This window comes from Leopardus geoffroyi, chromosome D3 (assembly GCF_018350155.1).
Source record: "Leopardus geoffroyi isolate Oge1 chromosome D3, O.geoffroyi_Oge1_pat1.0, whole genome shotgun sequence".
NCBI classification, from domain to species: Eukaryota; Metazoa; Chordata; class Mammalia; order Carnivora; family Felidae; genus Leopardus; species Leopardus geoffroyi.
Genome location: NC_059339.1, coordinates 66,831,409 through 66,843,897, shown reverse-complemented (window position 1 = coordinate 66,843,897; position 12,489 = coordinate 66,831,409). Strand labels below are relative to the sequence as shown.

Genomic DNA, 12,489 nt, shown 5'->3' with positions numbered 1-12,489 from the left:
AAACTTCAGTTTTAAGTTACTGTTTGGTAACTTAGTGTCTCTAACGATAGGCTGAAATACTTTATAGAATTGATACCATTGATTGAATATTCTTACTGATCTTTTTTCAAATAGTCGATCTGAAGACAAATTTTTAGGACTCCTCCTCTTGTGTATAACTGGTCCTCACTTATTTTACTAAAATCAGTCGGTGCTGCTGTTTCTCACATAAAATATTTTCGTGGCGGTATTTAGCTCTTGTCTCTCTACTCCTCTTGGACGATATTATAGTGTTAAAACTTCAGGTTTGAATTTGAGAGTCAGCGATCAAGATGGTAAGGAGACTTGAAATTGGAATTCTTGAAGGGGGGCAGTATCAAGCCCCACAAGGAAGATTATATCTCCTTTCAGATTTATCCCCAAATTTTGTGATTATGTGGGATAATTCTCTGTTCTGGGTATCCTGTGGTAGTTAGCTACTGTATGGTCTCTGTTTTAGAATGAATGCTCTCCTCCTGATTACACAGGTATCATTTCATGTCTGTCTAAAGGATTCAAGTGGTACTGTTGAGTTGATCAGTCTTAAAATTCTTGCTAAAGAGTCTGATTGACACTAAATATTGAAAGAATTATTGAATTTTGTACTAGCATTTTTGCTTAATGCCATTAGAAATAAATATTGTTAGCCTTTATGATATGCTTTAAAGCTGGCATAAATGCATTTAGTGAGCAAATTCTTTTTGAGGTTAAGTATGAGTCATAATGGTGGGGCCAGTATTTACTATTAAATAATCTTAGTAGTTGTTGACATTTTGTACTTGGACCTGTATACTTGGTCTACAAATTCTGCAAGACTTGAGAGAATCAAAAATATGCTGCACTCACTAAACAGTAAAATAGCTAAAATCATACCACCTTCCATCCGAAGATGTGAAGTTTTGAGAAATTCTAAATCCCACTAGGATTTAAATATGTGGCTATCACTTATGCATATCTAACAATTTCTAGTCTCTTTATTTAAAACCAATGTAGCCTCTTCCTCATCGGCATCATTGTTTGTTTCAAGCAGTACTGTCCTCCTATGTTTTTGGATAGTCTCACCTCACCCTTAACAGCAAGCAGTACGTCTGTCACCACCACCAGCCCCCATGAAAGCAGTACTCATGTTAGTTCATCCAGCAGCAGGAGTGAGACAGGGGTCATAACCAGCAGTGGAAGTAACATTCCTGACATCATCTCATTGGACTAAAGGAGGACTCCCTCGATTCTAGGAATCATTCATCAAAACTGTTCTTTCTTGGATCTCTGGTCCGTGGAAGCTATTTTTTTTGTAACAGTTACTTTGCTATTTATTGAAACGTCAAATGGATTCTTTTGCTTTCTGAGATGAATGCAGATGACTACAGCAAGAACCAAATGACATGCAAGGATTTTTCTTACTCATGCTGTACTGAGCATCAGATACATTCGGCCATAACTATCTTCTCGAGAGATGGATTTCAGTTTCATGTGTTACTGGATGGATTCTGCATACACATCGGTTAAAAATTTTTTTTGTTGTAATAAACAGCAATAAAATTATGTAAATATTCAAGTAAACTTTTTTCTAACTAAAAAGATGTAATCAGTGATTCTAAAATGACAGCAACTTCTGTTTAACCTGATGTGAAGGCAAGATACATGGAAGGAAGTCGTGTTTGCTGAATGAGTCCTTTCCGCGGAGATTTGTTCCATTTCATTGAAGTAATGAAACCCTGATAAGTGGCCACAGCTTGGGTTCCTCTTTTCTTCCCGATATCAGCCATCAAAGAGAAATGGCCTGTGTTGTGTATTTTCCCTGGTTGTCATTTACACTTTGATGTTGTTTGCTAGCAATTGCAGAGGAAAGTTCTGGGACTTGGCTGCTCTTTATCAATGATAGTGCTAAAGAACGCTATGCAGATTCTGCCCTGACATAACGTGTGTTATTTTTGGTAATTGTACATGCTCATTCTAGAGATCTCTATAAAATTGGGCTTGCCTTCTCGAAAAAGAAATTCTATGCAGCCTTTGAATGTTGAGTGAAATGTTTTTGGAGTAACGTGGCTAGAATGTTCATTAGAATTTTGTTCACACTGACCAGAAATATCGAGAGCTTTGAGGCAGCAGAAGACCAGATTGGGGCGGCGGGAATAACAAGAGTTTAATCTCTTCCTAGGAACTTCTTTGGCTCATTTGTTTTATAGAATAATACACAAATACTTGTTGAACCTTTTCAGATTTTACTAACACTAAGAATGCAAATATGGTTTAGGACCCTGGTTTTATTTCTCACCAATACAGTTTCAGTGTCCGTGATGATTTTCAAACATAAAGAAAACACAAACAATAGCAAGGCATGGGGACTGCATCAGATTTCCTTTTTTTTAAAAGGCAATCTTTCCTGATACCATGAAGGACAAACAGAATTAGAAATGTGTGAATTTGAGTAAGGAAGGTTTGGGGAGAGTGGCCTGTAGCCCACTTTGAAAACCACTCATTCAGAATGTGCTTGATTTTAAAAACCTCAGGAGACTGAGTTTTACCCTTAGAGAAACATTTCTATCCAAATTTTCTATTTCCCTTTGTTTCATTTGGCTTCCTAAATTTTTGAGTTCTCAAGGAATTAATACTTCATGTTTAGCTTTCTCTCCCTAGCTGTGTCTATTTGAAAAATAAAACCCTTTTTAAAAATGACTTAATCTAACTGATTTCTCAAACCAAAGTGCCCAGATGAAGAGTCTCCCAATGTCAGTTAGACTAGGGACACAGTCGCATTACTTCAGGGCTGGTGTAACTCCCAGAAGCTGATTTGTCACTGCTTGGGTTTGTTTTGTTCTGTTGTTTTGTGGGTTTTTTGGTTTGTTTGTTTTCTTTTTCTTTTTCTTTTTCTTTTTTTTTTTTCCTCTCAACACCACCTCAAGTTTTCAGGGCCACTGCTGTCTTTGTAAACAGACTTAATTTCATGTGATTTTCTTACATCATCCCCCCCTTTGGCTACATCTTCCCTTTACTTAATGTGTTACCCCCTTTTGGAGAGCTGCTTCCCATTAAAGCGTAGAAACAAAACCACGTCTCCCTGCCCGGGTTGCACCATGGTGGCCATTTTACTTGGTTGGTCATCAGATCTCCAGTCTGTGTTACAATCTTTTGGTCCAGGTAGGGAATTTCTTCTAGTAAAATTTTCTGTTGCTGCTCGAAAGACAGACGCGATTTCTGTTCACTCTGTAATCAGATAGAAAACGTAACCCTGATTTGTGTGGTATAATTTGTTAATAAATAAATGATGTATATTTGTTACCATTTTGCTACCCTGTAGATTCTCAGACTCCCCCTCCCCCATTTAATCTACTACAGAGTTTTATAAGGTAAATGGAAATACTCGTAGAAGTTCATTTATGTACTTGGTTCTTGTAACCAATACCTCTGTGCTTTTGTAGTTTTGCTTTGTTTCCTTTTCTACTATTTTATGTGAACAGTTTTAGTGTTCATTTTTGGTGCTTTACACTGAAATTACATACAAGATTTTAATTTATACAGGCAACTAATGTTTTTAAAAACACATTTTTAAGTTTATAATCTTAAGATTGGGCTTTTAGTATGTTATCTTTGAAGGTGAGTATTTTCTTTATGCTTTTGCCTTATGACAACAGCATGATCCATTAAGCCATTACGGTTTCTTTTCGTTTTCATTTTTGTTTTTTTTTAGTATGGTCACCAAATACTTTTACTGAGACCCTGACTTTTCAGCAGTGTGTTTTGCTTGCCCAGATTTCTGCTTAACCAAGTGTAGTACAGTTTCAGAGGACATTGTCTTAGCTGTCAGCCAACCAGTGATTATGTGGACTATCTTGTTTAAGGAAGGGAACTGCTGCTTCTAGTCTCCTCTTACAAACACGGAGGCAACCTATAGTTTTGGTCTGTATTCCTGTGTAGAAATGGGAAGGGCTTTTCTTGCCTTTGGTGACTCTTGGCACTGTAATCAGTGCTGAATATAGCTTCACAGCTAAGCTCTGCTTACATTCACAAACTTTCTGACCCTAAGGTGAGCCGCTTTAGGATTTTATGTCTATTTCTGCCCAGAAGGTAAAAATCCTTGGCACGTGTCATAGGATAATTAGATGGCCAAATGAAATAATAGAGCTAAATTCAGGTTATGTGGCACTTATCTTAGAACGTGCTTCAGGAAAGCTAGGATGAAAATACTATGATTAGGCGAGGGTTGTAACAGCGTAAGTAAGTTGAGCCATATAACTCTTGGTGTAAGACAAGTTTCTCTAGGGTAGAATCTTAAGGAGTTTGAAGAAAGGTTAAAATGTTGGACTGTAGGTGGAATGGTATTCAACAGAGACTATTTTGACTTTGAGATTAGACCTTTCAGGCATTCTGCCTTCAGACCAGTCCTGGACACGTGTCACTTAGTAACCAAGTTTGTTTTTCTTCTGCTAATAGGTATTCATTAGTTAATTTTGTCTTTTTCAGTAAATTTAATTCTTACAAACCATTAGTTTAATTCTCAAATATGCTTTTTATTTCTTTCTAGCCCCTAATTGGTACAAAAGCACTTAACTATTTCCTTTTTTTCCTCTTTTTTTTTTTTTAAGTAAACACTTGTTTTCCTAATTTTTTTTTCACTTTGAAAAATGCAGAACAGTGCGCCATTTAAACTTGGTTCTGATGTGTTTTGTGGCCCTGGATCCACGTGCTGTGGGAACTGTCATTAAGATCAGTGATTGCTGGCTTGGCCCGCTTCACCATCTTTTCTGCTGCAGTTCCACATGAATATGGTGAAACTTGGGGAAAACAATTTAAGAAGTTCTCTGCCATTTTTTGTTTCTGTTTTTATTTTTAGTCTGATGCTTTTGTCAAATGAATGGTTTGTAGGCCCCCTTTTTTTGTTGTTAGGAGCCACACTCCCAATTCCTAGCAGAACAAATAAAGCTGTATAAAAATGCCCATTCTTCTTTAATCCTTGATTCAATAATGTTTGTTTTTTTTGTCTATGCCAGTAATACTCATTTTGGAAATTTTAGACAATACAGAAGGCTTATAAAGAAAAATAATAATTGCTTGTATTACATCACCCAAGAAAAAAAAGCCCTTTGATATTTTTGCATATTCTTGCCAGTCTCTTTGCTTCTTGTACGTGTTTTTACGTAGGTTTATTCATTCTCGGTATAATTTGTATCTTGGTTTTTTCCTCCGTCTACATGTCATTAAAAACTGTCAACTCTTATTAATTGCTTGATATTCCATTGTATGGATGTGCCATGATTTGTGTAACCTTTCCCCATGGAGCATTTTAGATTGCATCTCATAAAGTTACAGCAAATGTCTTTGTGCATAAATTATTTCCTTAGGGCGAATTACTAGAGGTGGAATTTCTGGGTCGAGGATATGAACGCTTTTGTAGTTCTTGACTCATGCCACTTTTCCAAATGATTTTACTGATTTGTACTCCAACCATATGATATGAGAAGAACCCTTTAACCATATTTTTCAAGAATATGCACCGTTTACCTTAGTGCCAGCGTCCATACTATGACCCTCAACCCTCCCCACCCTGGTGAGCGGGGGCTGATTTGGAAATGGTTGGCAAAGATGTTCCCCGGCTGTGTCAGTTTCAACTACATCTACCTGACATGTTCCAGAAACACCTGCCTAAGATATCCAAGTAATTTTTCACATAGTTTTACTTGCCCTGTGAAAGTCCATTGTAAGACTGTATTTTCCATCCTAGTTAGAAAGTCTTGACTTTTTTTTTTTTTAATAAAGCATTTGTGCCTAGGGCCAGCCCTTAGTAGCCAGCTTTCTTTTTTCCTCTCTGTAGGCTCCATTTTGGGTTTTCTGAGCTCCCCAAAGCCAGTAGGATCTCCTGAGCCCAAGGCAGTCCAAACCAAACTGGAAGAGTGGTAAGGCTAAACAATGAAAGCAGGGCCAAATTTTGCTTGTTTCACTTTGTGTTCTTTTGTGTTTCCAATGGCATCTTGGTGTTCTAAGGGCAGCTCTGGCGAAAGAAAAACATTGCTTCCTCAGATGTTCAAGGTGTGTTATTTTCTTGATTGGCATACCACATAATTTCCCAAACTGCTTTTTATTTCAGAATGGCTTTTAAAGCTTCCTTCATCTTGTGTTCTCAAAGCTTATTAACTCTTAAGTGAAGAAGAATATTGTGTTATAAAATAGAATATGCCTCTTATTTTGGCCTTTGTCAAACTATTCAGATATTCAGTATGTTTTATAAGTGTTTATGGGATAGAGTAGAATAAAAGATCTGGTCCCAGGCTTCAAAGGGCTCGTAATCAACTTTTCAGAAATCAAGAATTCTTAACCTACGTTGTGCTAAGAATTTTACAAAAGTGTCTCATTCCTTACAATAGCCCTTCAAAGGAAAGAGGTATTGTCCACATTTAACAGATAAAGGACTAGATTTAGGAAAGTTTCTCAGTGGACTTGGAAGTCTTAAACGGACCTACGTCAAAAGCCCTCATTAAATGGAAGTGACATTAATCAGGCTATTTGGGAATCTAGACATAAGATCATGAGAACTGATTTTAGGTGATGGCCCCAGGAATATAGAAGGAGGACACTGGAGCCATTTCAAAGGAAGACTCAAGATTCAGTGTCGTGAATAGATACAGGAGTAGGGGCTGAGTCCATTTCTCAAGCCTGGATAACTAGGGTAATGATGCTGTTTACAGAGACAGGAGGCAGTTAGAATGGGCATAGTCGTTTAGGAAAGACCGTGAGTTTGATGGTAAGCATGAGATTTCAAAAGGGAAGGGTCCACGAAGCTCATGTTTGCTTTTCTGCAGTCTTTTAAGATGTGCAGCCTTCCTTCATCTGCCATTTCATCCACTTGCCTTCATTCTGTAGGTATTCTGGTCACTCCCAGTTGCCCATCAACCCTTTTTGCTAAACCATGCTCACGGCGTCTCAGCCTTTTCTTTGGATTTTTCCCTTCACTGCCTTGTCACCCATACCCTGCACCTCTCGTCAGTGTGGGCTGTGTTCACTCACATTCCACGTAACTTAAAGAGGTGGGTGGTTGCTGCCCTTTCTCTGTTAGTTTCTAAATAATTTTTCCCAAGGCCTCTGACAAAAATATGCCCCATTTGTAGCCCATGCCAAGGTTATACTGTTAGTACTTCTACTCCTACCAAGGAACCTGATCGTGACCTTGGATTTGCTGAAGGCGTCGCTTCCTGACTCACCGTGTTTCTTGCCGTCTCTGACTTTGTAGTTAGTCTTCAACGTTTTGATGGATGATCCATTCAACAGTCTAGCCTGTAAGGTTTTTGGTTACCTCCAGTTTCTTCCACTGAAATGTCCGGCCACTATCTCACCATCTCACTCCTTGTATTTTCTCTGTATTTCTTGTCTAAGGCTCCTCCTTCATTATTACAGCCACAAACATATCCTCAGACCCCTCCTTCAGGGTCATCTATTCATCCTTTGATTTGACATTGCATGTTCCTTTTGCCCATTCTTGTCAATTATCACAAGTGTGACTACTCTCAAACCGCACCTGTGTCTGCAGATGACCTTACTTCCTGATGCACTCAGAAGATTCAGTATGTCGGCACGATTTTGTCTCCACGTGTGCCCACTTTCATTCTCCTTCATTCCAGTCTGAGGATGAGGTGGGCCCAAAGGCCAATTCAGCCATATGGGCTTTTTGACTCTTGTCTCCTTTTGTCATCCTCAGGACCTTCCTCCATCACACTTCCTCTTTCCTGCCTGCCTTTCACCTCTCTACCGCTGCTTTTGGCCAACAGAATCTCAGTTATCCAATATTAGGTGGTATTGTTACATGCCAGGCATTATATCAGGTTCTCAGAACACAGGAGAGATCCCCTTCACCAAAGCTGTGCTTGAGTAGAGTGAAGATGAGTGAAGTAGGGAGATTACAGTGCAGTGGTACAAGGCAAAATACAGGGTGCTGCAGTAGTGTGTAGACGGGGCCATGAATTGATTTCATGGCCGTGTCGCACAAGTAGGACCATGGGAGTGGAGGAGCTGTCAAGACGATGGCAAATGTTCAGAATAGCTGGACGTCTGCTAAGGAGTATTAGGAATGCAAGAAATCGTGAAGGGCCCTGTAAAGACGTGCGAAGGATGGAGGTGTTCTCACGGTCATTAACAGCAGCGTTCGTTGAGTTTGGTACAATGGTCTCCATTTTACAAGTGTGCAAACACATCGTGAGAGGCTGAGTGACTTGCCTGTGGCCCCCTCGTGAGTGGGGAGGTGGGCTTCAAGTCCAGCTTCTGCCACCCCAGGCCGTCCGTGGTCGTTCTGCCTAAACAGTACGTATTTCCTAACACATCACCCCATTTATAATCCTACATGGCACTTGCCACAACCTGTGCTTATTTTACGTGTTGGTTCACTGTGTTGTCTGTTTCCCTTACTAGATTGTAAGCTCCGTGAGGGCAGGGGTGATCTCCTTTCGCTTGCATCCCAGAGCCTAACAAGGTGTGTGGTGCAAAGTAGGTGCTCAATAAATATTCGTAAATCAAGAAATGGTGGGTAACCGTTTGTATTTGACTTGTGCTGACTGGAACTGATTTAATACGCAAGCAGCAGACGTTCACCAAGAGAGGAAAACAAGAGGAGGTACACATTTGGGGCAGAAGGTGGGCTTGGGATTTGGGAGGAAGTCAGTGCAGTGACCTAGACTCCAGAATCTTACAGGGAAGAGCCCCGGGAATGGGGAACTGGTAGGGCAGTGCACACTGAGGATATGTGTGCAGACACAGCCTCCTGTGTGTATATACAACTGCGGAAATTCTGTGTGTAATCTATGTACTTAGGACCACTCATCCCGGTCAGGTACACCGCACTGAGTTACACAGTACAATCATAGATGTAATTCTGGTTTATCAGCTATAGTCTCTGAAGGCCAACAACGACCCAAGTCATCACGGGACTCTGTACTTTGGAGTTGGAACAAGAATCAGTTAACGTCAGTTGCAGGTGTCTCTGGAAGTCATGCCCACATGCCATTAGATGAGCAATAGGTGTATCCTAAAACACACTGGTAGTACTGAAACCACGGAGGTGTAAGAGCCCAACCAGAGAAGTCAGTGAGAGAAGTTCTAGAAAAGGAACACAAGGAGATTGAGAAGAAGCACCTGTGGTAGAAAGGAAATCGGGAATGATACCAGAGAGCCCAAAACCATAGAGTATTTCAAGAAGAGAGTAGTCGGTGGAGTTAATAGTTCCTATAACGTAAAAAGTATCCATTAAAAAAAAAAAAAATGAATTTCAGAAACACCGTGTTTGATTGAATTTGTACTTAATTGATTGTAACGGCTTCATGTAAACAAAACCTAATTAAACTATGCCCCCTTGCTTTCAATCCCATTGACTTTAGTAAGATGCAGCCTCGTACGATGTGGGGGAGGAGTAAATATGCATCTATCTTAGAATTTAAGAGTTATGATAATCTCTCTCTTTCCCTGGTTTTCTCAACCAGACCATATCTACTAATTTCACCAAGAACAATGTCAGTGGCACGATGAGGGTAAATCTAGGTTGCAGTGGGGTGAGGACTGCAAAGTACAGACATGAAGTGTGCAAGTATACACAACGCAGCTGGCTCTGATTCACGGTGAGGCTCTAGCAACAGAAACGTGTATGGTTGAGGGAATCTTTTTTTTAAGATGGAAAAAACTTGAGTCTCCTGTTTAAGTGCTAACTGGACAGTGGGATGCAGTCCGTAGAGAGGGAGAGGTGAATGTGGGTGGTGCAGTAGGGGTTGGCCAAGATCATTGGTACATCTAGATTCTTAAGCAAGAGGGAGAAGTTGGGATCCCTATCAGAGGCATATGAGGGATGGGTATGCACACAGGTGTGTCAGTTGGATAGCAGAGAGTTTGAAGTTTTCATCTAATGGTTTTGCTTTTATGTTTTTGAGAACCAAGAGATACAAGGACAATAGAGATAGAAATAACAAGTGTTAGCAAGGCTGTGGAGAAAAGGGAACTTCTGTGCAGTGTTCATGGGAATGTAAATTGGCACAGCCACTATGGAAAACATTACGGAGGATCTTCAAAAAATCAAAAATAAGACCATACGATCCAGCAATTCCACTTCTGGGTATTTGCTTGAAGAAAATGAGAACACGGATTCAAAAAGATATATGCGCATCTATGTTTGTTGTAGCATTATTTATAATAGCCAAGATATGGAAGCAGCCTAAGTGACTTTCAACAGATAGATTTAATAGATGTATGGATAAAGTGTGTACATACACACACACACACACACACACACACAACAATATTATGCAGCCATAAAAATTATAAAATCTTACATTTGCAGCAACATGGAAGGTCCTAGAAGGTATTATACTAAGTGAAAGAAGAGAAGGAAAAATACCATCTGATTTCACATGTGGGATCTAAAAAACCAAAAAACAAACAAATACAACAAACTGGTGGTTGCCAGAGGGGAGGGTGTGCCGGCATGGACGATACAGTCGAGGAGGATTAAGAAGCACAAAGTTCCAGTTACAAGTTAGGGATGAAAAATACAGCACAGGGAATATAAGCAGTAATATTGTAACAATTTAATATAGTGACAGATGGTAACTATAATGGACAATAGAGTTGGCAATGGCATACATTTTTCTGTAGGACTTTTCAGCAGTGCTCATTGGTAAAGTCTATTATTCAGGGTTGGGTTTTGGTAAAGTCCGTGCAACAGAAGAATGACAGGAATAACATCTTGAGGGAGCTGGCAAGTAGTTGACAACAATGAAAGCTCACCTGCCATCACACTCCTGAAATTATTCTTACCGAAGTCAAAACGTGCATGTAATCGTCAAAGTTGGACTTGACTTGTCAACATCTGCGTTTGACACAGTCCCTTCCATTCCTTGGTTTTTGTGACAACACAACTCTTATATTTCTGACTTTTTCAGGAACTCCTCCTCTTCTCTCTGCCCTGGAAATGCAAATGTAGCTGTGACCTTGCTTGGTTGACTGCTTTTCCCAGCCACTTGACCCACATTCCTTGTTACACTCAACTACTCCACTAGAATGTAATTTCCACAAGGGCTAGAATCTTTGGTTTTTTTTAACCACACTATTGCAAGTGCCTAGAATAGTTTTCCTTTCAACCCATGCCATTACCTTTGAAGTGAGTTTCTTGTAGATAGCGGACGGTTTGTTTCATGGTAGAACGTTTATTGAGACATAATTCACATATAGTTGTAGTTTGCAAGGGCTACTGTGAAAATGTTCCACAAATGGGGAGACTTAAACAACGGAAACGTATTTTCTCATGACGTGGAGGCCATAAGTCTGAAGGCAGGGTGTCTGGAGGGTTGGCCCTCTCTAAGGGCTCTGAGGAGGATCTACTCCAGGTCTCTCTCTGGCTTATTGGTGGCCGTCTTCACCCTATGTCACCTCACATTGTCTCCCCTCCATGCCTGTCTAAGGACACTATTTATATTGGATTAGGGCCCACATGAATGGCCTCATTTTAACTTGATTACTTGTAAAGATTCTATCTCCAAATAAGGCCCCATTTTGAGGTACTGAGGCAGGACTCCAGCATAACTTTTTTTGTGGGGGACACAATTCAACACACAGCCCACACAGTTCACTCATTCAAAGTGTATAACTCATTGGTTTTTGTTAAATTCACGGTTGTGTGACCACACCTTTTTACAACTTTATCATCGCCCCCAAAAGGAACTCTTTGCCCATTAGCAATCACCCATCCCGGGGTGAGAGAAGAAGTCTAGGCTTTCCACTTGACCTCTGCTGATGGGTAGTGATGGAACCTGAAGTTTTTCCTGTGGTGTTTGACTGGAATGATTACTGTCTAAATTATGATGTAAAAACAAGCAGACAAAAACTAAGGTGTCAGAATGTTTTGTTTTGATTTCTGCTCGGGTCATGATCTCATGGTCACAGTCGGGGAATTGAGCCCCGCGTTAGTCTCTGCGCTGAGCATGGAGCCTGCTTGAGATTCTCTCTCTCGCTCCCCCCCTCCCCCGACCCGCTCTAACAATAACAAAAGGCCATACAGCAAGTGTTGGCTAATAGAAATCTCTAAGGAAAGAGCTTCAGCAAATTGCTAGAACTATTATACATTATTAAAGATTTAACAGTGGTTAATCTCAGGTTGTGTGGAATGATTCTGTCAATCTGTTGTTCATATGGGATTTCATTGTCTTTTGCAAAGTTCTTGAATTTCAGCGTCCCCCGTGTTAATCACAGATTCTGAATAGATAGGTAGCCTTGGTCGTGGTTTCGTCATCCCTCCCCTCCTCCCTGGGAGCCATGGCGGAACGATATCAGAGAAGATTTCACAGGTGGGGGAGCAGGAGAGAGCGGGATGTGTATATCTCTTCTGAATACAAAAATAATAGTCCTTGTAAAAGAAAGATCTGAAATTATGATGAAATGGATGTTTCACCCAGAAAAAAATTACATTTCTAGTCTCGCATTTGTTTTCTTTCAATTTGCTGCCAATCC

At 40.1% G+C, this 12,489-nt stretch overlaps 1 protein-coding gene across 10 annotated transcripts in view; it reads left to right on the top strand.

Moving 5' to 3' along the window:
• The window catches only part of PIAS2 (protein inhibitor of activated STAT 2), a 95,934-nt gene extending 90,601 nt beyond the window's left edge, over window positions 1-5,333 (top strand). For 4 of the 10 annotated variants that reach the window (XM_045457659.1, XM_045457657.1, XM_045457662.1 and 1 more), the window contains one exon: window positions 1,046-5,333. In XM_045457659.1, the coding sequence (XP_045313615.1) occupies window positions 1,046-1,228 (183 nt within the window). In that variant the 3' untranslated portion in view covers window positions 1,229-5,333. Of the gene's footprint in view, window positions 1-1,011 lie in introns of all 10 variants that reach the window. The other 6 variants (XM_045457660.1, XM_045457658.1, XM_045457668.1 and 3 more) reach the window with 4 other exon arrangements.
• Window positions 5,334-12,489: the final 7,156 nt, after the last annotated feature.